This window comes from Leguminivora glycinivorella, chromosome 21 (genome assembly GCF_023078275.1).
Source record: "Leguminivora glycinivorella isolate SPB_JAAS2020 chromosome 21, LegGlyc_1.1, whole genome shotgun sequence".
NCBI lineage: Eukaryota > Metazoa > Arthropoda > Insecta > Lepidoptera > Tortricidae > Leguminivora > Leguminivora glycinivorella.
In genome coordinates, this window is record NC_062991.1 from 11276972 (window position 1) to 11301119 (window position 24148).

General features: G+C 40.1%; 1 protein-coding gene across 3 annotated transcripts; it reads left to right on the forward strand.

The window, feature by feature from the left end:
- The first annotated feature begins 1002 nt into the window (after window positions 1-1002).
- Window positions 1003-23342, forward strand: LOC125237546. 3 transcript variants are annotated; one of them, XM_048144675.1, is made up of 6 exons: window positions 1003-12027; window positions 12264-12410; window positions 17828-17935; window positions 18568-18700; window positions 19570-19787; window positions 20764-23342. In XM_048144675.1, the coding sequence occupies exons 1-6, from the start codon at window positions 1030-1032 to the stop codon at window positions 21739-21741; spliced, it is 12582 nt and encodes a 4193-aa protein (XP_048000632.1). In that variant the 5' UTR covers window positions 1003-1029; the 3' UTR covers window positions 21742-23342. The 3 variants fall into 3 exon arrangements, with proteins under 3 accessions (XP_048000632.1, XP_048000633.1, XP_048000634.1); XM_048144676.1 differs by lacking the exon at window positions 12264-12410; XM_048144677.1 differs by lacking the exons at window positions 12264-12410; window positions 17828-17935; window positions 18568-18700; window positions 19570-19787; window positions 20764-23342 and adding an exon at window positions 14670-14724.
- The last annotated feature ends 806 nt before the right edge of the window (window positions 23343-24148 follow it).

The following is a 24148-nucleotide window of genomic DNA, read 5'->3' on the forward strand; positions in this document are numbered from 1 at the left end:
GTGAGTGATCTTGGACAAAGCTTATTACAAAATAGATCTTCTGACAGTAAGAAACGTGAACATCATAGCTCAAAAGCTAGCTCAAGTTCTCGCAATCCAAGCACTGAAAAACATTCCGAAGTACCCAAAAAACCTAGACATGCTGAAGTTATCAAAAAAATTTCTCCAGATGTGCTTAAGAGACTCGAAGTTCAAAATAAACATTCTAGTTCCAATATAACGAAGGAAGTTCCTACTTCCGCGAATCCAAATTCAGACTTCGATATGCTAGATGACCTTATAGATGACGATTTACGTCGAGAATTAGGGGAGATATCTTCTGATGAAGATTCTTATACCATTCAAAATGCACCTATATGTAAAGGGAAAAGTCAGAAAAACATTCCAAAGCAAAACTCTATTGTTTCCAAGGCTGCTAATATGTCTAAGGAGAAGACTCACATTGCTAATCCTAAGACAACACGTAAGAATCAAACTAATTCAAATGCGGTAGTTACTCAAGTTAGTACTGGTGTGAGTACATTCTCCACAACTGACTATCCGAATGTGATAGTAAATAATTCTAGTCAGCCAGGTACGACGCACATAGAAAACAGTTCACGGGAAAGTAAACCTGAGATGGTGCAGCAATATGCACCAACTACAACAATCATAACTGATCAAGTAGCTCAGAATACAGCTAACAATATACTGACGCGCATAGAAGCGAACCAATATGTAAACAGTATTATACCTACGAATGTTATAATCGCGTCAGTTCCGCAAACTGCGCCTGTTGTCGTTATTCGCCAAGATCTTGTTTATGATCCATACCCAACAATACGTATTCATGAGAGCCAAGTGAATGCCGAACTTTGCGCGATTAACCAAAATGTATATGCTGTAAACGCAGCACCTAATTTAGCACTGTACCAAACCACGCAGTTTGCCGCACCGATCATAAATCCAATAATTATCGGCAACGCTACGACTACCACTAATGCACCAAACCCGACCGTCACACAAGACTTCGCGAAGGAAGAGTTGAACATGCCAGTTGAAAGTAACATAAGCCTGGAAACTGCACTTAGAATTTCAGATGCCATAAGTGACACTCCTGAACCACAAAATCTAGATTTTAATATGAACCAAAATTGTGAAAGAAAGGTGCTATCTCAAGTGCAAGAAAATAATGCAAATGACGTCGACAAGGAATGTCATAAAAGCAGGATATCAAATGACGATGTCCCTTTAAGAACGGAACAAGACAAAGAGAGAATGAAACTAAAGCGCCAGTCTCTTTTAAACAGAAAAATAAGTCACTTTGGCGGACTTCCACCTATAGTTCTCACATATGCACCGTTAAGTAAGAAAGCGACTGTAGGAAATATTTTACATCCAAAATCGCCGAAAAATGGCATTGCTGTACCTAATCCCACATTAAAACCAAGCCCTAAAAATGGTATTGTAGCTGCAACTGCCGGTGTACCAGCGACTGAAGGGAATAATGGAAGTAACCTTTCAACTGTCCAAGCGTCAGATGCAAAAGAGAATAAACAATCTATCCGTCGCATTAGTCTAAGATCATCGAATAAGATAACAAATAAAATAGCGGCACCGGTTAAACAGTCCCAAACCCCTCTTAAGAAAAAAATAGTGAAACTACAAGTAACCGATAATGTAATTAAGCACGGTAATACGACTATTACTAAGATAAAAAATAAAGACTGCATTAAAATTGCAAAACGTACTTCAAATAGAAAACTCAATAACAATAAAGCAAATAAATCTCAACCTATGAGTCCAGTAAAAATACAACAAAATGTTGCTGAGAGTAACGAACTAATTGATTTTGAAGAAGAGCTAAATAGTTCTAAAATATTAAAGACCTCCATCGCCACGATTGAGACTCACGATCTAGAAAATACTTCGACACAAGAACTGGGAACAAATACTCTAGTAATAGAAAAAGGTAAACAATCCGAAAGGTGTATTTTCAACAAGATTGAAGAAAAGGAAATGACCAAAACTTCTGACGCTGTCGGAGTTTTTGTAGACGAAGGAAATAAGCTAAAGCCAACTGCAATCGAAGAAAACACGAAACAAGTTTCAGTAATGAAAAATGAACACGAAACTGCTTCAGTTGCTTCATCGCCTTTGCTTGACGAAACGAATAAAATTAAGTCCACTATAGTTGATGACGAAAGAGATGTCAAACAAAAATTGGCAGTCAATTTACCACTTGTTGATCAAAAAGAGGTTAAAAATTCTGAAACAGCAGAAACTTCTGTTCAAAGTTGTGGCACGGATTCTATAGATGTCAATAAAGATGACATAAAAAGTGATAAGTCACAAATTGTACCAAACAAAGTGATCGAATCGGATCAATCGGATGCAACCGCAGCTCTCCATTCTAACAGAAAAATAATTGTATTAAAAGAAGGCACTACAATACAGGAAAATACCGAAAATAAAATAACTATTGAAACTGGCGCAAAAAAACCGGTACAAATAGCATCCTTAGAGTGCCCTGAAGAAAATGTTAATCCTGTGTCAGAGGTAGAAGACGATATTGTGGAAATTATCGAAACATCATCAGCAGCAGCTAATACGCAAACAAAAATTGTGCATTCAAATAATCTGCCTGATAAAACCTCGATTAAAGAACAACAGGAAACGATTGATACAAGTAAGTCTATTTCATCCAAGGAAATCGTTAATGATGTTCATAACGACAAAAGTATACATCAGAAGATAACCACTGAAAAGGTGGACTTACCCAAACTTCTGGATCGGCAATTATCAAACCAGAAACAAACAAATACCAAACCAGAAATGCAAAATAAAAGTCTTGAAGGCGACGAAAAGCCCCAAGTGCAAACAACCACTAATGCATTGACAAACAGCTCCAGTCATACAGATGTCACTGACACGAAAAATAAAGAAAACAGCAAAACATACATGAAAGGGGATATCAAAATTAAAGAAATTACTTTAGACGATCCGACTAAAACGGCAGTACGTATTTTTCTTCCTAATGGCAAAGTATTCAAAGCTACGATTTCTGGTAAAGTACACGGTGACCTCGACTCTTTATTCGCTGAACCCAGCATGCGAGCAATCCTATCGAGCAGCCTTAATAACGACGGAAGTCGATATACCATAAATTATAAACAGGTGCAAGTGAAAACCAATCCCAGTAAACCAATTTATAAAATTCATGATTTACAAATTAAAGGGACACACTCTGCTCCTATTGACACTGTAAATTTAATCAGTGATGACGAAGACGACGTTCCGACTCGCAGTTTTAACACTGAATTTGGCAAATATGTCACAAATCATGACCAAGAAACAATAGATATACACCAGAAAAAGTTTGACCAAAGATGTGAAGTGAAAATGCTTAAAGGTGACTTATTTAAAAGCAATAGAACGAAGTCTAAATCAAAATCAATGCCGTCTGAAAAGAATTCGTTGCTGACTAGACATCAGAGTAAACTGCTATCTGTTGTGACAAGTACAATTACTAAAGAAGAAACTGATTCCAACTCTGATACATTAAGCCAAGCGCAAACCTCACCTACGCCTCCTTTATTGGAACAGAGTGAACCTCCTACTGTCTCAGAAACGCCTGATGTCATCGAACTTGACGATTCCTCTAATGACAGCTTCGAAAACCAATCACTAGACACTAATGCTGTCTCTAATAAAAACATAGAGCCTGTGAAAGTCAACGCCCTGGCGAATTTATTGTTACAGGATTTGGGTTTAGAACAAGACGAAGTTGTTAAACTCCCGTCTCCTGTTAAAAGCGGAGCCGCTGTTGTGAATTTGAAGAGCGCATTACTACAAGACCTTGGCATAGCTCCGACGGTAACTCCCGTAATTGACATAACTGAAAATGATGATGATGATGAAGTACTTCTACTAACTGACGTTCAAAAAGCTAATACAAATCATGACGAGAAGAATTCTCATGTGACTACCGAAGAAAATAAGACTAGAAACGTGGAACAATCTAATCTTAAAAAATGTGTTGTGAAACTGATGAAATGCGAAACACTGATAAAGAAATATGAACTTATGAGAAAAATGAAGAATTGCTATGTAAAAATGGAGCGCCTCGAAAATATGCTTCTTCCATCTGCTAGCGTTTGTAAATTGAGTGATAGACAAACAGATGAAATGAACCAAAACATGGCTGAAGATTTTATCGCTTTTGATGTTGATGAACCATGTAGTACACCACAGTTGTCACGTTGTCCTTCATTATCAATTTTAAATAATTGGGATGATGACAGTCAACCTTCTCTTGAAAATCCTTACTGCACTTCACCGGTTATGGAGATTTACGATATGTTAGTACAGTTGCGTAATAAACTAAAAACAAACTTGCTCAGAGAATCTATAGAACTGCTACCAATGACTTGTGATTCTGAATGGAATATGACAAAATTTCAATGCAGCACTCAACAAATTATATTATCATCATCCAATATACCAGTAACAGAAAACCAAATCCTACTTCCCACTTGTGATAGGACTGTGACCGCAGAAAAACTTATGACATTTGAAACACCCAAACTATTAACGATAACGCTGAAATTCTTAGAAGACACTCCCAATTTACTATGTTGCTGGGAATCTGCGCGAAGGAGGGAATTAATATCAAAAGACAAATCCTCGCCAAATAAATTAAAAAGAAAGGCTGAAGAAGTCGTAAGTGATGTCGTTGCCAGTAAAGTATTAAAATTAAAGATACTTGCACTAAAAACTCTTAACTCCCATATTAAAACCCCTAGTATTCTCATAGAGGATCAACACATGGCGCTCCAGCCAGATATCTTTGAAGCTTCCTGCAAATACAACACTGTGACTATCGGCAATTTAGAAGACGGTAAGCAAGCTAAAGTACAAAGCCTGAAAAATCGTGTACAAACTAAGGTGATCGTTGATTCTGTAATGAGTCCAACCGATATTGAAACTCAAACTATATTCAAGAAAGAAAATCACCATCCTAGTAATATTTTGGACAATATAGAAACACTGCATAAACAATCGGATACAGTAATAATAGATGGCGTAACTTCGCACTTCAGAGAGGTAAACAGTCATGTCGCATGCAGGACTAGTGGTTTTGACACTTTCGACAACGATTTTTTAGTAGACGACCGTGAAGTAACATCCCCTTCACTGCTTTGCGATTATACTGAAAATTTTGTGAAAGAAAACGAAAACAATAAAAATTTACTTGACGAAGACGACATTCAAGAACTTACATCTTCGTCATCGCTTAGCGGCATTACTGGTGGATGTGATAAAGAAAAACAAATTAATGCAGATGCGGATAGTGAACAGACCTCAAACAATTTACCTACGCATGCGAAGAGTGACAATTCTTCCTCATGTGTAACAATAGCCGGTGACAACGACCAACTAAACCATCCATCTTATAGTAAGAACATTGAAACCAGCGATGAAAAGAAAGACATCCTAGAGGTAACGTTACCATCACCGACCGATAATAATGAAGTTGACAAAGAACATAACGAGCACTCGAAGGATGTTGAACATTTCGTCGCATCTTCTAAAGAAACTCAAGGTTTAGACAGAAATATCACAGAGGATAAACATCGAACAATCTCTCCACGGCCACGTGAAGATAATTCTGAAGATGGCAATCAGAATGAAGGTAATACCTTCACGGATTCTATAAAGGAAAAGCAAGACGTAACATCATCGTCGTTCACCGATAATAATGAATTTGACAAAGAAAATGACACTGGTATTAGTATCAATAAAGAGAAGACCGAAAATTATGTATCCCAATCGAAGGAGGTCGAATTATCCACATCATCTAGCGAAATTGACTGCTTAGACAGAGATACTAAAGAAAAAGAACATATGTCTGCATTCCTACACAAGGATGGTCCTGAAGAGTGCAAAGAGAAATTAATGGATACTAGTGTTATCGATATAGAGGTCAACAAAGAAGTAGTTTCGTTGCTTGCTGATTATGATAAATCGGGCAAAGAAAAAGATGACAATAACGAAGAGGCAGTAAAAGATGTATCACAATCCGAGTTAGAATACTCAGTGGCATCATCTACAGTAACTGATAATTTGGGTAAAGATGTTACAGAGGCTAACCAACAGTCAACCTATCCACTGCCAAGAAACGATGATTCTGAAGATGGCAAAGAGAAACAAATAGATATTAACCCGATTAATGAAGAAACTACAAATAAGATATTACAACTGCAGGATGTTGAAAGTTTCGACTTGAATGACGCTGAGAACCATCAAAAAGAATTTTCTCCGTCGCCGCTTAGCAATATTAGTCAAATTAGCGACAAAGATGAAGGAAACCTATCTCCATTAAAGGAGATAGAAAGTTCTACCTCATTAACCAACAAAAATGATTTCGACCAAGATATAACCGATAATAATCTAGTAGATTTGTCTCCGCCACCGCTTAGCGATAATACTGAAACTGACGATGAAAAGAATGAAATGTGCTTAATTAATAGCGAAAGATTTTCGAAGGCGTCAGAAAATCCTATAGCAAACTCACAACACGAAACTGACTACTCCAATAACGACAATATACAGGACATCCCAGTTGTAACTGCGTCACCGCCACTTAACGAACGGATAATTACAGACCCCGGTGAAGCTGCCACCGACAAAGACGCTACGGAGGATAGAAAATCATTGAAATCTCCAATATCGCGCAAAGAGCATATTGAAACAATAGAAAATCAATTAAGTGAAATTGCTGGTGGCCAAGATTTAACTACTGACACTTTGCATGTGGAAGAAATAGAAGACAGTGTTGGGTTGGATGAAGATTCCGTTGACGAGATAACCACTGAAGTTTGTGAAGTTGTGGTTATTGCTACAGACGTTTACGATGACGATATTGCTGAAACGTTGATTAACACCAGCAAAGAAATGAACCTAATGGTTAAAGATGTTTCGGGAATAAATCGCGATTCGGAGTTAAAATCACCAGACTTTATAGATAACAAGACAATTGCTTTTAACTACCATGATTACACTAAGAGGTCCAAGAATAAACAAGACATTACTACAGGAACTTCAATATGTAACCATATTAGTGACCCCACAAGAGATAATGTTTCTGTAAGTGATTTGAAAACCGAAAGCATAACTTTAAACGAGCGGTATATACATCACGAGCCATCTTCCGAAATACCTACTATCAGAGATTGTTATCATAAATCAAAGCCGGAATTAAAATATGAACTAATACAAGAGGATGATTTCTTAACTGTAAAAATCACAACTGAAAATGACGAAGATAATAAAACAAAAGCTATCATAAGTCCCAAAGATATTGAAGAAGACACCGTTGTTGCGTCGCCTTGCTCTAATAATACTGATGATATGAATCTCAAAGGTTTTGAGCTTGAAGACGTATACATATTTCCACTGAGCCAAGCAGGAAGTAATAATAGCAACTTATCTAGCGACAGCATTGTTCAAGAATTACACAGTGAAAGCGTAACCGGCAACTTACCAGATGACCTACACGATATAGAATTTCACGTTAAAGAACCTGAAATGACTTATTCCCGAAAACGTAAAATGGACATGAGAGACGTAAAGATTGCGGAAAAGAAATACAGAAAAGGTAAAAATATTGACTGTTCAAAACAAACACAAATCAGCATGATCGAATTAGCCTACAGCAAAGAATATAAGAGACTATTAGAATATTGTTCGTCAGTGAAATTTTCATATACGCGGCCTTTTCATAAAGAATGTATTGAAATTGAAAATCTAATGGTCAATTGGCCCATAAATAGTGTTTGTCACGATGTCACTCCAGCGGACGTTGCCGATGAACGATTATTTGTTGATTTAGAAGTCTATGATAGTTATCAACCGGATCCCGCTACGCAGACATTTGTTGAAGAAATCAGTTACGAGTATAATAGAAATGATGCCGCCCGAGAAGGTCCAACAATTGAGGCTAGTGAAACCAATTTCAATATGGGTTTTGGTGAGGGGTCCGGCAGAGTCATCCAAATTTTGAATACACAAAGCAAATCAAATATTTCGGCTGCGACTCTGCCGGACGTAAAGCAATCTCAGCCGGTTTTTAAGTCCGTAAACTCCGACGACTGCAACGATGTAACAACGAACAACGACGATCAAATAAAGAAGATAAGACAACATGTAAATTTCATCGAACTGCGGGATAAGGTTAGGCAATTTTTCAAGAAATCAATCGTTGAATTGAAGTCTGATTGGGTGCATCAGAACACAAAAGATGAACTTCATCCAGAAGATTTCCCTTTTGGTCTTTGTAGCTTAGACTATGTAAAACCAGTCCCAACAAACGTCATAGTTCAAGTGGTTCAAGTAGGCCAGCTTCCCGTGAGTGCAGCTGCTCAAAATCCAGTAACTTGTGACCCGCGAGTGACACAGGTGTCGGACGCCAGTCCATCCCAGTGTTCGGTGGACAATAGCCCCAACGATGACTCTCAATCTGAAATAAAAACCGAATATACAGAATTAACTACTGCCGATTTGTCATTACCTCTCCAACAATATGCGCAACAAAATCAAGCTAATCTCGCATCTCAAGATAACAATGTTGAGCTTATTGAACAAACTATTTCTCTTGAAATGGAAATAAAAGCAGAAGAAAGCCCCGAAATAAAACAAGAGCTGCCCGACATTAAAGAGGAGAAAAGTAACTCTTCTGATACAGAGTTGCATACTCTAAACAATGCAACGCCTGAAAATATGGATTACTCGTTCGAAAATAATACAGCCAAGTCTGATGCCAGCAATGTAAATTATGACTCTTCTGAGAAAAAGAGTTCTGAAACGTTTTCTCAGCAGCGTCAGCAAAATGGAAACTCTGAGAAGACTGATCAAATCGCGCATGCGATGAGTGCTGCTGGCATCACTACAACACCAGAAACTGTAACTAACACTAGAGCTCACGCTTTAGTAAATATCCTGTCTCAGAAGATACGGCAAGGCTCAGTAAACACCACGCAAACTACCACAAATACGTACTCGAAGACATCAATTAACGCAATGGCTCTGCAACAAGCCTTAGCCCAAATTTTGCCCCCGCCGCTGAATCAGACTGGATCCAGTGAAAACAACCAAACACAGTCGACCCCTGTTGGACCTCAAGTTTTGCATATTGTACAAGGAAAAAATTCTTCGGGCAATCAGATTACACTTGTAGACAACTCTCAACAGTCTGTTATAAGCACACCTAACGCCACCCAAGTCCTGCATATCGTACAAAATAAAAATGCGACATCGGGCCAAGCTTCGAATGGAACCCTAACACCACAAGCTAATTCATTTAGTGGTCTATCCTTGGTCGATGCCGGTCTTCAACAGGGCGGGAACCAACTTCTTCATATTGTCAATACAGGAAACCAGAAAACTGCCAGCCCTGGCCAATTACTAAAGCGCGTTAATCTTCTAACGAATCTGACTAACGTACAAGGGTCAAATGAGCAAAAAATGGTACAATTCGTTTGCAAGTCTGCGGACGGCAAAGCTATTCAACTGAACGCACCACACCAGAGAAGTATGGTTTTAAGACTACAGCCTATTGAGACCCCCAATGTTCAGACTCCGCCAGCGAAATCTGCGGAGTCTCAAGAACTGAATTCATCACCAACCGCTACAACTGCAAATAAAGAAAGCGCTAGCCAACAAGAAATAAAATCTCGTTCCATCTACGAAGAAAATTATGCCAAATTCATACAGAACTCGTCCAGCAAAACGCCAGGGCTAGAAAAGTCTACCAGCTTGCCAAAATTTAACCAAGCATTTGGGAAACCAGTATTTCAAGAAGGCAGTCAAAAGCAGGGAGAAACTGCCACTAACAATTCTCATTTACCTTCCGTAAACAATAACTCTGAAAATGCTGAATGTCCACCGAACGATAATGCAATAAACTTGGAGCACATGGGTAATATTTCAAGTCCGCCCCTGCTCATTAGGAAACCAGTAGTGACTACTCAATCGCAATCTAATATCGTGCAACAAATCAAGCAAACCATCGCGCCTATGAATATACAAACCATGCACGGTGGCGTCATTTACACGCGTCAAATACCTGTCAATATTGGAGGAGGGCAAACAATCAATTTAATAACAGTCCCTAGTACGGAGTTAATAAATGATGACTCTTCAAAGACGCAATCTCAAAACAATCAAGGAGACATTGAGCCTTCTATTATTAAGATTGTCCCTCAAAGCCAAACTTCAACAAACAACGACAGTTCGCAAGAAGAAAATAACAGCCACGCAAGTGGTTCGAACGAGAACCCTCAGACTCCTCAGCCACAGCCAGTTTTAACCCAAATGAGAATAAAACTACCCATGTTGAGTAAAGCCCCGCAAATGGTACCCGGAGCTAGAGTCGTCAGGCCATCGTTTTTCCAAATCCAAAGAAACGTTATCGGCGGTGCTAACCAACCGGTATACCAACAACTGGTGTTGACCGCTGCCCCGCCACTGGGCCAACAAACGATACGACTACCATCGCAGGCAAGCCGGCCCGTCAAAGTTCCCTCTGAAAATCAATCGTCCTCTTCTGAATCTCAAATGAGCTCATCCACGTTAGAACAGTTGCGAGAATTCGACATGGTTTTAGAACAAGTGAAAGAGAGAAGCACATCGACACCCAGTGGAAACTCAAATAATAGCTCTTTTAAAATACATGCTTCATCCGATACAACTGATGGAAATGCCTCTAGCAACTGTTCTACAGAATCAACCTCACAAGTACTATACTCTATCGGAAACAATCAGGCACTAAACGTGGCTTATGTCAACAGAAAATCTACTGTGACGACTCCGACAACGTCAACCTATGTGCGTTCGCCTGACTCATCTGGTATCGCAGATTCGCCGACATCTTCGACACACGTTCAAATAGCTCACACTGTGACCACAGACTCGTCTCCCACGGAAATGTCTTCTCAGTCGAAACCGGCGAAAGTGGGAGGAAGCTCTAAATCAAAATCAAGACCGAAATCGACCTCAAATCCACCAAACACACTCAAATTAAGCTCGTCTGTTCCGCCGAAAACTTCATCCCAGAAACCTTTGGAAGACGAGCAAACTACTCAAAGAATTCTGTACATACTTGCTGAATACAAAGAACAAGTGGAAAATTCGCCAGACAAAGATAAACCTGCGCCCCGTAGGAGGTCTAATCCGCCATCGAACCCAGGGTCATCTAAACGCAAGAAGAGCTCCAGCTCACGTCGATCGGGAACGAGAGACATGAGCCCAGTCCACGGTGAAGACACCTGCCGCACGATGGGCTCGGAAGACAGTAGCTGTGGCACTTCTCAAGGGGACTGCACGGAGAGTTGTCTAGACAGTCATTCGCCACAAGACAGCCCGCGTAAAGTGGCCCGAAAGATAACCTTCGATCAAGAACTGAATGTGACCCAACCACGGCCGCAGCCTCAGCGAAACGTCATAGTGGCAGATGGGCAGACAATCACCGTAGCACGTGGGACGACTGGGAAACCGGCCACTGCCGTTCTGATGCCTGCGAACTACATCTTACCCGTGTCCATGGTGAAAGGCGGTCAGCAGATAGCTATTGTGACCAATCGAGGTCCGAAGTTATTGACTGTTGGAGGCGAAGGCGGTGCGACGAACGCCCTGCTGCTCCAGCGGTTGATAGGGCCGGCGGGTTTGAAGCCTGTGCTAGCCCGTCCGGGGGTCAGGCACGTGAGATTACCTACGGCTGCCTTACATAACCTGCAAGCGTTCAACTTGGCGCCAGCGACAACAGTTCAGCCTCCGGACAGCACGGCGTCGCCGACGCCGGGTCCGACGCCTCCGGAACTAGTGGACACGCGTGCCACCAGCTCTCCGTGGACGGACCGGGACGAGGTGAAGCCGGAGCGCAGCTCGAGCCCCGAGGGTTCCGAGCCGTGGAACCTGCCCTCCACCGACGCGCACGATTACTCCTACGAAGAGACCGTGCGCACTGACAACATGGATAGAACCGTACTGGTAAGTTCAAACTTAACTTATGAGCCTTTATTTGTAAATTTTAAAATCGTTGGAGTCATCAGTGGATTTCAACTTAGTTAGTTCAGACTTCTAAATACAACTTCAATAATCTAATAATATTTTGAAAGCTATTGGCGTATTTTAAAAATGATATCTGAAGTTTTTACTTTACTACTGATGATTCCACTAATCTCAGCTACCGTAAAACTCGTGTGACACAAATTTTGCAACCACAGGATCAGATCCCAGATCGGTACAGTCCCGATATGGAAGCGCAAAGGATATTTGATAAGATGTTCGACGTAGACTCGAAAAAGTCGTACGCCGACTCGCCGCGTTGCGCGTACGATATAGACCCGTCAGATGACGATAAGGCCTACCAGGTGATATATCGTAGAGCCGTCGCTGCCCCTTCAGATCTGATGGCGTGTCATGGTCGGAGTTATCCCGTGATAAATATAAGATAATGCATTCATCACTTGTAAATTGACAGAGATGAACGCTTCATCTTGTCTTTTTCGCGCGATAAATTCGACTATTATAGGCCCACTCGTTTACATGTCCTTGTCATTGAGATATAGTTGAGAGTGTTGCTCGAGGATAACAGATAATTTAATTGCAATTTCACGGCGTAACGTATGTAAATACTTACCTTTAATTGGTATGCTTCACTATAAATTCCAGTTCGCTGGACGATGTCTGTTAATCGCCATTGTTACTTAGCGAACATCTGACAGGTTGATACTACTTATCAGATGAATGATTATAATATTTAAGCCCTTTTATACTCTGAAGTCGAAGTTGTAAATTTACAATTTATTTCAAACAAAGAGATAAACTGACTGAAAATTATTATCGTAATAATGTATAACAATTTTCTAAGAGCATCATTTTTTTTTTCTAATGAGAAGGTAGTTTAAATTTTGCTTTCTGTTGAACCAAGTTTTGCGGTATAGCAAAATTTAGCTTGTTTTTTGGAAAAGTCAAGTAATTTTTTTAAAAGTCTGCGGTAAGAGAAGGATCGTAAAATGTATTGGATTCTGTATTGGATTTAGAGTCAATCTCTAAATAATATAGTATTTGCTATATTTTGTTTCCAGTCCGTCTTATTAAAATGGTAGGGAAGTGGCAAGGCAGGGCGTGTAAACGAGTAACTTAGCGAGCCTCTTTAGTAGTCCTGCACGCATACGTTTATTTTGGCAGCTCTCGTTTGGTGTTAGTTTGCCTAAGTGCGCTTGGACGCGACATCGCTTGCTGCAAACGCTTTGAGGAAATGCTGACTGGCCTAAGGCACTGGTCCCACCGCGAGCTAGTAAGCTATGAGCTATCGGCTCTAAAAACGAACAAAAGATAAGCACCCCCGTGCAAATAAAAGAGACACGGCGATTTTAATAGCTCACCGCTGGGCGAGTAACTATAAACATCGCGGTGTCTCTTTTATTTGCACGGGAGTGATTATCTTTTGTTCGTTTTTATAGCCGATAGCTCATAGCTTACTAGCTCGCGATGGGACCAGTGCCTAAAGTCCATAAGAATCACCTGTCCCGATTTAAAGAATGGATCTATCACTGTAGAACTATTATTTTAACATAAATTCTTCCTGTTCGCTTCTCTGCTGCTATCGCGGACACCGAAATGATCAGGAGACAAATACGTCCGCAATTCGTCAAATATGTCCACAATTTGCGACTTCGATGTCCATAGTAGGTATTTCGTGGTAGCGAGCGTATATCACGTGTTAATGTGTGACATCGTTTACGTTTTAATTTTGAGGAAGAAATTGCCTAACAACTTTAACGTGGACAAAATGCCAGTCCACATTTCCTCTTATGCAGCTTGCTTTCGATAGAAATAAGCATAAATACCTACAAGCACTTACCGAAACTGTAGTGCAGATCACAATTTCACTCTTAATTTTCACTAAAATGTCATTTCAACTTGACGTTCTAATGTCAATAATTTTGACACAGTATTGAAAAAGTTCGGTGTCGCTTCCAAAAAAACTTAAGGCATCCTCACACTCTACGATCTCAAAAACCGTCGTAGGACATTTTGATTCGCCCTTAGGCTGGTTTTAGTGTCACGTGGACCAACAGCGCTGAGCGATCAGCAAGACTAATTTGTATGAAGTTGATGTTGTCGTCCGCGCGGACTCGTCCGCTCTACTCTAAAGCTAGGAACATACTACGCGGACGTCCGTCGTAAATCCACCGCGACCGCAACCGATCAGTGTGCACGGTCATCAAAACATCCAGCGAGCCAGATTTCGATCGGACGTCCATGCGCTCAAGGCCACGTCCACGACCGTCGACCGATAGTTTGCACGGTTAAGTGTATATTCATTGTCCAGATCCCCGTCCGCGGTCGCGCGACGACGGACGTCCGCGCAGTATGTTCCTAGCTTAAAACGCTCCCTGAACTTAACACAGTCATGTTAGTCCGGTGCGGATCGCTCCGTGCGGTCGGTCCACGTCACACTAAAACCAGCCTCATTTCTAGTTGTTGTTTTGAAGTTCTGACCAGGTTAAGCTTCCTTCGTGGATTAGTTAGTGTTTCAACTCTAAATGTCTTTATTTTGCATGTTGCCGGTTCTCCCATTGTCGAGTACCCTGCATCACTATCGTGCATGATCCTTGTTTTAGGGTGATTCTACAGAATATGAACTACCATGATCGCTATAGGAAGTTTAAAGAAAGTAAGATTTATTTACATTATCTAAAGTAGGTAACTAGGTATGTAGACTTCTACCCCGTTATTCATAAACGTACTTTAAAGTTATTAAGCTGATAAAGTTCGTTGGTCCCTTTCTATCACACCAATACGTCGGAAAGGGACAAACGAACTTTATCGGCTAGATAACTTTAGTGAACGTTTATGAATAAGGGGGTTAAAGTATAATTACATGATTGTGATCATTTACAACAAAAATACCACTCATATAAAATCCCCTTTTCCAGTCAAATTTAGAGTAGAACATTTTGAGTTTTTGAAACTACAGAAGATATTATACACTTTTTGCCTAGTCGAGAGATAGTAATAGATACTTACATCTTTACTGGATATTGATATCAATATTAGATAAAAACAGTAGGTACCTATCTTAGCGAGTAACATAAGTAAATAGATACCTAAATTCAATTATACCGGTGTACTGTCACAAAACTGCACCTGGCACCAAGCTTTTCCTTATAGTCTAATTGCAATTTCTAATATGGCCGATCATTTGAAGCGCTAAAACAGCGCAAAAAAAATCAATTGTTTGTTTTTAGAGCGAAATATTATGTTATGAACTAGGCTATAGCCACTTGACAGTCCTACGATAGCATAGTATCCAAAAAAAAATTCCGGTAGACAGTCCTACGATACCTTACTATCCAAAAGAGGGGATGGAGACACAGTTGATTAAAGTGACATCTAGCGAAATATTGCGGCATTATTTACTTATTATCTTGATACAATAACGTAGCCTAACTACATAGTTTGCTACAAAAAGTATAGATGGCAGTGTACGCTTGTTACTTAGTGAATGAAAAAATAAATTCGGCAGTGCCTTGTCAAACTCCGCGTGTTTGTGTTTGATTTTGAATTTGTTTAATTTTTTTGGATATCTTCATGAGAACTGTATGTGTTGGTTGTGGTATGATTATAAAGGTAAAATAGTATATTTCTCTAATACGTAATAAAAAAGGGGGTCATCGCTCAAAATTTCCTGTAATTTAAGTAATAGTCAAATAAAAAATTCTTCATTTTTTTTCGATTACATAAGTTTAACCTTGATTTATAGTATATAATCATACATATTTTACTATCACTATAATTTTATTTCAAGTACTGTACGTTCATTTATACCGAAGTATTTTTTTTTTGAACTATACCTTGTGTAGTTTAGAAGATACAGATGTTTTTGTAAAAAGTTGTGAATGCGCAGCGCGCTGCGCGCGTCGCTTAAAAACCCGGACGGTTGACCGGAATATGGTCGCGCGGGCTGGACTGTCAAGTGGATAGGCCCATAGAATCACCCTAAAGATCTTCATTGTACGGTATCTTTCATTAGTCGTTCGTTACCCCCAATCTAACTATGTCCCTAGTTGTAAGTCATTAAATTTAACTTGTCATTAAAATTTGTTTCAAAATCATCGAAATTTTCAAGCTTTTTAGCTTCGTCGCGGTCATCGTCATGTTAGAGTTATTGCAGCTATTTTAAGGCCTTGTCGCACGAGACAATTTTGTACACCTGCATAGTGGGTAAAACATAGAATAGCGCTGACATTAATGTATTTGGGCATTTTCAGAAATTGGGACCCAAAATTAGTGATAGTTGTTAACAAAAATTAACTGGATGTCAGTTTTGTGACGACAATTAAGGGGCTGACAATGACCCAATTGCGCAAAATTGATGTTACTTGTGCAGTTTTAAAGAGAAACTATTAGTTTTAGTAAGGCAAGTAAATTATATGTTATTATTCATTATATTTCAATGAACATAGCCGTACTCGATACAGGATTTAATGAAATCGGCTCGATAGAAAAAAATTGCAAAGATTGGTCTCGAGTTCGTCATTAAACGGTTCTATATCGTTTAATTATTCACTTAGTTGTCTTTAATTAAAATTACAACAAAAATATACATATCTAAAACACTAACGAAACATTTTGCACAAATAATGCATCTTTCTATTTTATTTTAATATTTTTCCGTACTTTTCGTACCCAGCCCTCTTTTAGTGACATCGCGCTCTCACTTACACCCATACGAATAGACAGTGTCCGCTAGCGTCAAGGTCATTGGGTGTTGTCAGCGTCTTAAGAATAAAATTTGTCTAAAAACAGTAGATTATTTCTTATAATTTACGTAATTAACACAAAGCAATAATTTTGTTCAAATTTCATGCTTAATTTGTCGTCACAAAACTGACATCGAGTTAATTTTTGTTACCGACTTCCACTAATTTTGTGTCCCAATTTTTGAAAATGCCCATTTATCACCATTTTTGTAACCTATGTTTAACAAAATAAATGATTGATTGATTCATTGATTGTCTCGATAGTTCGGCCAATTTACAAAACACAAAATGTACCTCATTGGAAAATTACCGAGATGCCAGTTTTTTTTTTGCCATAATCTTAAAGTCCATAAAGTATGTGTAAAAACAAGGTCTTAAAACTGCGCTTCTAAGTTTGATGTAAATCGCCTATAAATTAATAGGCTGATTTTTGTTTACCAAGTTTCAGTTTTTAATCGTCATATTTTAAGTTTTAAAATTAATAATTGGGGTTGGCAACTGTCAAAGGTTTGGATAGATGGCGCCATCATAACTTGACCTTAACCTTGTCTTTCAAGTTTTTTCAAGTCCAAGTTTTGTTTCAAGTGAGATCTGACATCCAGAAAAAAAACCACGAAATCAAACTAGAGTTCGGCACAATTAATAAGGATGACACATCCTTGCTACCTTTAGAAAATGAAAGGGACGAATTTTCGCATACTCCTTATATGTGTGGATGCAGCATGCAGCGTAAGAAATGATAGGTATTCAGGTGGTTGAAGCGCCATCTGTTCAATACTTCAACAGGACAACTCCTTTGATCATGGGCAGTGCATCAGACTTACAAACACATCATAAAAATTAGATCACAAAGTGTCACATTAGGGGGAAATTTCATTACTTAATAAACTTAATTATTTGATTAAGAAATAAAATTGTCTTAAAATATTTACAGTACTGAAGTCTTTTTTATATGTCTAATGTGGCACATGCATAATTAAATCAAAACCTGTACTAATGAGTATTATAATTTGTAGGTTGTGCAAAAGAAAGACGGTTCGCAGAGGCAGCACAGGCTTGCCCACGTGTCGGCTGCGGCCCTGAGGCACAAGTACGCTATACTGGAACACGAATTGAGACTACAAGTAAGTTTTACTAAATATTATCTTTATTTACTTCCTATTAGCGATTTTCCAATACTACTTGGAGCTCTGGTAGACCTAATCTCTTTACAGTTGATATCACAAGGCGATTTCCTATTGCGAGAAAAAAATCGCTGTCCTCGAGCGAAATCTCGATAGCTTAGTTGGTGGAGCGATGGGCTAGTGATCTAGTGTTGCAAATTTCGCAAGTTGGAACCTTATCCGTGACAGGACAGTATAGATATACGGGCAGTTTCAGAAATTGGGAGTATTGGGACACAATATTAGTGACAGTTAACAACTTAACAGCAATTAACTCGATGTCAGTTTTATGACGTCAATTAAGAATAAATTTTGTCTAAAAACCAACTTTTTTCATGTCCTAAATGTAGATTATTGCTAATAGTTTATGTAATTAACACAAAAGCAATATTTTTATTGAAATTTTATGCTTAATTTGTAGTCACACAACTGACATCGAGTTAATTTTTGTTAACAACTTTCACTAGTTAGTTAGTTACTTTCACTAATTTTGGGTACCAATTTTTGAAAATGCCCATACATACTTTCATTACTACGTTTTAGGACATAATTTCCAGACTATTCTCCTCAATATAAGATGTTTCGTTTTCCAGAAATCTTTATCCGAGGAGTGCGAAGACTTGGGCGTAGATTCCCCCTCCGCGTCAGAACTGTTTCCCGAGGCGGAGCTGCTCTTTGCCAACTCACCAGCTCACGAGCACAACCAAGAACATCATTCGCACACTCGTAAGTACCTCATGTTTACTCTTATAGCTCAAACAAGTTACAATGCAAGACTTGTTTCCTTCTCATTTCCTCTATAGCACGCAAATTTAGCCCAGAATTGAGCTTGCTCACCAGCACAACCAAGAACATCATTCGCACACTCGTAGATATGTACTTACTGTTTGCTACTACAGCTTACGGCACTGGTCCCTCCGCGAGCTAGTAAGCTATGAGCTATCGGCTATAAAAACGAACAAAGGATAAGCACTCCCGTGCAAATAAAAGAGACACGGCGATATTGATAGCTCACCGCTGGACGAGTAACTGTTAACATCGCCGTGTCTCTTTTATTTGCACGGGAGTAATTATCTTTTGTTCGTTTTTATAGCCGATAGCTCATAGTTTATTAGCTCGAGGTGGGACCAGTGCCTACAGGTCGAGCTAGTAGTATTTTAGAATGCAAAACTTGTCCACATCTCACTTCCTCAATGCCAAGTGAGGTAGGGCAGATCCCCTCTGCATCAGAACTGGTTCCCGATTCGGAGCTGCTATATATGCGACAGGGCAAGAACATGATAGGAGCGATGATTAATAAAGACCTTCGTGTGCCCCATTCATCATCATTAGCACATCTGTAAGTTAAGAAAAAAACATGGTTTGATGATCAGGGAAGGAATTCAAATTAGCAAATGACTGGTATAGCCTTTCGTACAGAGAGAGGCCTGGTTTTAGAGTTGCGTATCGGTTTTATTGGGCTTGTACCTTTATCATCAGAACTGAATCAGTTCTGCTAATGGGTCAAAGTATGCCAGAACATCAGGATCTGTTAAACTCGGGTCTTCGGCCTTTATTTTAGTATTTATATGTTCTGTAAAACTTTTTCCTTTCAGCTCAACCCCACCAAAGCTCGATACCCCAACCGGACATGGACGACCAAATAGCGACAGACCACCTGATCCCGCGCGAAATCGACGTCAGCCTCGGTCTGGGTGATGTCGGCATAGTGGCTGTCAGTGAAGACGGAAGTGCCACCATAGCGTTGGATCAGGAGGAGTTCGCACGGTCACATCCTAATACGACGTTCCATAGCGAACCCACGGAAGGAGAGGTAAGAATACTTATCTGATGTCTTTATAACTTGAAGCTGAGGATAGTAGCTAGATCTAGAGGGAGATGAGATCTGGGTGATGTTGGTATAGTGGCGGCTGTTAGCGAAGACGGCAGTGCTACCATAGCGTTGGATCAGGAGGAGTTGGCGAGGTCACATCCTAATACAGATGTAGTGCGAAAAGGGTTTCCTTCGGAAACGTTCGTATTTGTCATGCTAGTTCAGTCAATGTCAGTACATCTTGTACTGACACTGACCAGGGGCGGCTCACTCCGCGATTCAATCGCCGCGCTACAAGTACATGCTGGCGGCCGCGAGTTCGCGGCCTAATCAGGGGTGGCGTGCATTCTCACGGAACGCACGGTCGCACTTTCTATTGTTACTTTACGTCACGAGTTTTTTTTAAGTTTTTTTTTATGCGATGTCCGCGTGTGGAATGGCTTTAATGCTCAGTTTAATGTCATCATGAATAAAATAAATACCATACTTAGGACATTCTTACACAGATCTACTATTGTCAGAAAAATTCAATAAGGCTTTTGTGATGTTGGAAATTAAACAAAAATATATAAATACTGTATATATATACCTCTACCAAGTACCCAAGAATTGAATATAATAGTACAACATTTTATCTCAGTAATCCATAGGCAACCCTATCGTCCGACGCCGCGCACGTGCGGCTCGTTTTTTTGTTAGAATTTTGTAGGCATTTAAAAAGGCGGCATTTCGTGAACATCAAAGCAGTGGGCCTTCTGTACTATTATATATTCTGTGCACTGACTGAAATAGCATGACACGTTCGTATGTTTCCGTAACAATACGAAGGCAAATCTTTCCGCACTACATCTGTACGACGTTCCATGGCGAAACGTTTTGGTCATAGAACCTACGTATTATCCGCACTGAAAATTTCACAAGTATTGGCTGTAGCCATCAAGAATCTTTTAATTAAGGTTGATCTTTCTCATTTCAGGTACAACCCTTCACGATAACCGGTCTGAAAGGGCGCCACATAACATCGACCATCTTCCACTCCAACAGCGCGCCGGCCACGGTCCTCATGACCGCGCCGCAGGCCACCGTCATCTCGCAGGCGCCCGACCACAGCGTCAAGTACGAGATCGAGAACATGATCAACATGCCCGGCTCGCACAACAACGACATCAACCTCTCCTCCGTCCTCGTCAAAGACGATGGTCTCACCAGGTTTGACAGCATCCTCACAGACTCTAGAGAACTACACCTAACCAACACAGCCTCCGCCATAGTGCACTCCTCAGGCAACGCCACGCAAGTCATCAGAAGAGTCTGCTACGAGGACGATAAAAGAGAAAGAGATGCTAGGTATCTCATAGACGAACCTGATAATCTAATCGCCGGCGACGACGCGAAAATGATCGCCGAAGACAGCTCCAGAGACGCGACTCTAGAGTCTATGGCCGACGTAGACGACGACAGGTCCAGCCCGGAGCGACATGCTGAATTATTCTGGGAGTCGAACTCCGCTTCCGAACGCTCCGAGAGCAGAAGACCTTTAGATTTCAGCAGCGACAGCGACAAATGCTGCAAGAGTCCGTCGTTCGACGAGACCAATTCCACAGATTCGAGCGGGGTCGGGACTCATATGAGGCTCGACTCCGTGATCAAGGAAGCGCGGACACGCGAGCGGAGCGGCAGCGCCGACGGGTCGTCGGCCGACGACACGCATCCTCCGCTCCGCACGTACCCGCCCAAGCGCGCGTACCACCCTCTCGAAGGGGAAGCGGAGAGGAGTCTCTCCGGGAAGACGCTGGCCGGCGAGCGCTCGCCGGACCTGGAGGTGCGGCGGCGCGCGTCGGGGCGCGGCGTGGTGAAGCGCGGGTGCCACTGCTGCAACGGCTCGCCCGCGCCGCCGAGACCCAAGAAGCCGCGCCAGAGGAAACCCACGCTCGACTTCAACACCGACAACTGAGACCGCGGCGCGCCGCTCGACTGATAAGCGATCTCACTCCCGAGGTTCCGACTCTTGTAGGTGTATTATAAACTTAAAGTATAATAAACTTGTTGACTCGTTTTGTATATAATTTTTATAAGCTCCGTTCGCAGCAGATTCGATTAGTGATTTATTTTGTTGAAGTTTTAGTTTTAAGTTTAAGTGATGTATTTCTAGACGTTAGCCGTATGATTTTCCGCGATATCTTGTCACCGGTCGGTTCGAATAGGGTATCTTATTTTTTAACGGTGAGTACCGAATGATTTGTGAGACTTTTGTATTTGATTGTTAAAATTTTCGTCGTGTAATATATCCGTATACATATTGTATTGATATGTACTTGTATAAAAACGTATTTCTAGGTGAACTCCATTTTAGCGTAAGCGTTTCCGATAGTGATTACGGGCCATACTCATTGTGAATTTATTCCTTTACGCGGTAAATGTGACTTTAATTTCACTTGTAGTCGTCGAAGTGTTTCGCCTCCATCCGTACGTCCCGAATACTGTATCATACCGTAGCTTAAGTTGATTACCAACTTCCAAGGGAAAACTGCACAAAATGATTTTTACGTACGTCTGACTGCGATTTATTTTTGAGAATTGATTTTTCTAAAAATAAACGATCGGTGCCAAACCGTAGTCGACCTGCGCTTGCGTTCCGTGGACGCTGTTCAACTGGTTTAACTAGAGAATGTGTTGATTTAGAGCCGACACACACTATCGTCTTTTGAACACTCAGCACTATGGAAAATGGCGTTGCTACTGTCGCGCCAACGTTGCATCGAGCCATAGTTGATTAAACGCTGACGCTCAAGAAACGCTAGTGTGAGTAGGCCTTAGTGTGAATTTGGTATTCATAGTAAGTAAAATGTAAATAATAGATTTTGTCCCCCAATTTTGTCTCGGGGACCGTCTAGTCACTATACCGGTAATAATAGTATAAATGTGTTGGTTAAGGCCAAGAGAGGTCTACCAACGGGCATCGCGCATTATCTACGCTTTTTGTACATAACGCCCGAGGTTGGCGCGAAGCTGCTCGGGTAACGCATTGTACATAAAAGAATGTGTTATCGTACGAACATAATTATATAGTGAAATGTAATAAGGCGTCATTACGCCCGACTCAATATAATAATCCATAGTTCAGAAGTTACTTCAGTAGACGTATACATAGTGTATTGGTTAATGTGAGATAGTTTCTTAACGTGCCCTATGGCAATCATTTCTCGGATTTATGACTAGAGGCACTTTTAAGTCTTTCGAGAAGTTGTCATCATTTTTTCTGGGTATCTGCCATTTTTAAAATTAAGGTTCAAATTTTGTATAATCAAATTGTTATTGTTCAGTGGGCGACGCTCTACGATATTATCTACGATTCCAGTATTCCGTTACGTTTTATTTCACATACATAAGTAGAAGTTTATAAAAAATATTAGATATACAATGAAACTACCTGTGTATAGGTTTCATCGTTTATTTTTTAAAAATCACCAGATTGTGTTTTCGTGAATTTATGTGAACATTATTTTTTAAAAATGCTAAAGAGAAAATGATCATTAAAACTTATCTATTAAATAATTTTGGTGTTTAATTTACTGCTTACTTGCTTAATAATAGTCATTTGTTTGTGTGCTACTCTGCAGCGGCGCCACCTTAATGAAATTCAACTAATTATTAATTAAGACAGTCTTAAAATTCATAAATTGTATGGAACTCCGTGCACTCGATCTGATTTTTGTACTGATTATGATTTTATCAAATTATGAATTTTAAGACTGTCTGTTGCCGGCCTAAGACTAAGGAAATCGGTCTCAAGCGACAAACAGTTAAAAAATATTGCACAATTTTACTTTTGCTACAATTTATTAGAATTCCGTATTTTCTTTCATTGAATTTAGTAAATCAAATAAAATAGGATTCGATTACTTATCGTTAAAAAAATGTTTGACTTGGCAAAAAACCAAGCGTCTGAAACTCTGATTACATGTTGAAAAAAAAAGTTGGCGGGAGTTGGTTATGTATTATGTTCTTTCGCTTTGCGACAATTTCGTGGTGTAAATTGCCGAGAAAAATATAATTAATTCCTCGCAGTCGAAGTGAAAAGCAGAGTATACAACAGGGGCATAAATTTAATAATAATTATTGAAACCCAGAGCAAATCGTGCCGAGCGCGGAAGCGCGGGAAGGAATATATCTCCCTCTCGCTTACCCGTAGGTACACCTCCTTACATACTATCTCATACCGTTCAGGCGGAATGCGGAATTACTGAAAGTACATAAATTTACTAAGTTATAGTGATTTTTTCCATACGTACATAATAAACAGCATTGGTACATCAATTTCCATAAGAAAAAAGTAGATGATGTAATTTCTATCTATGAGA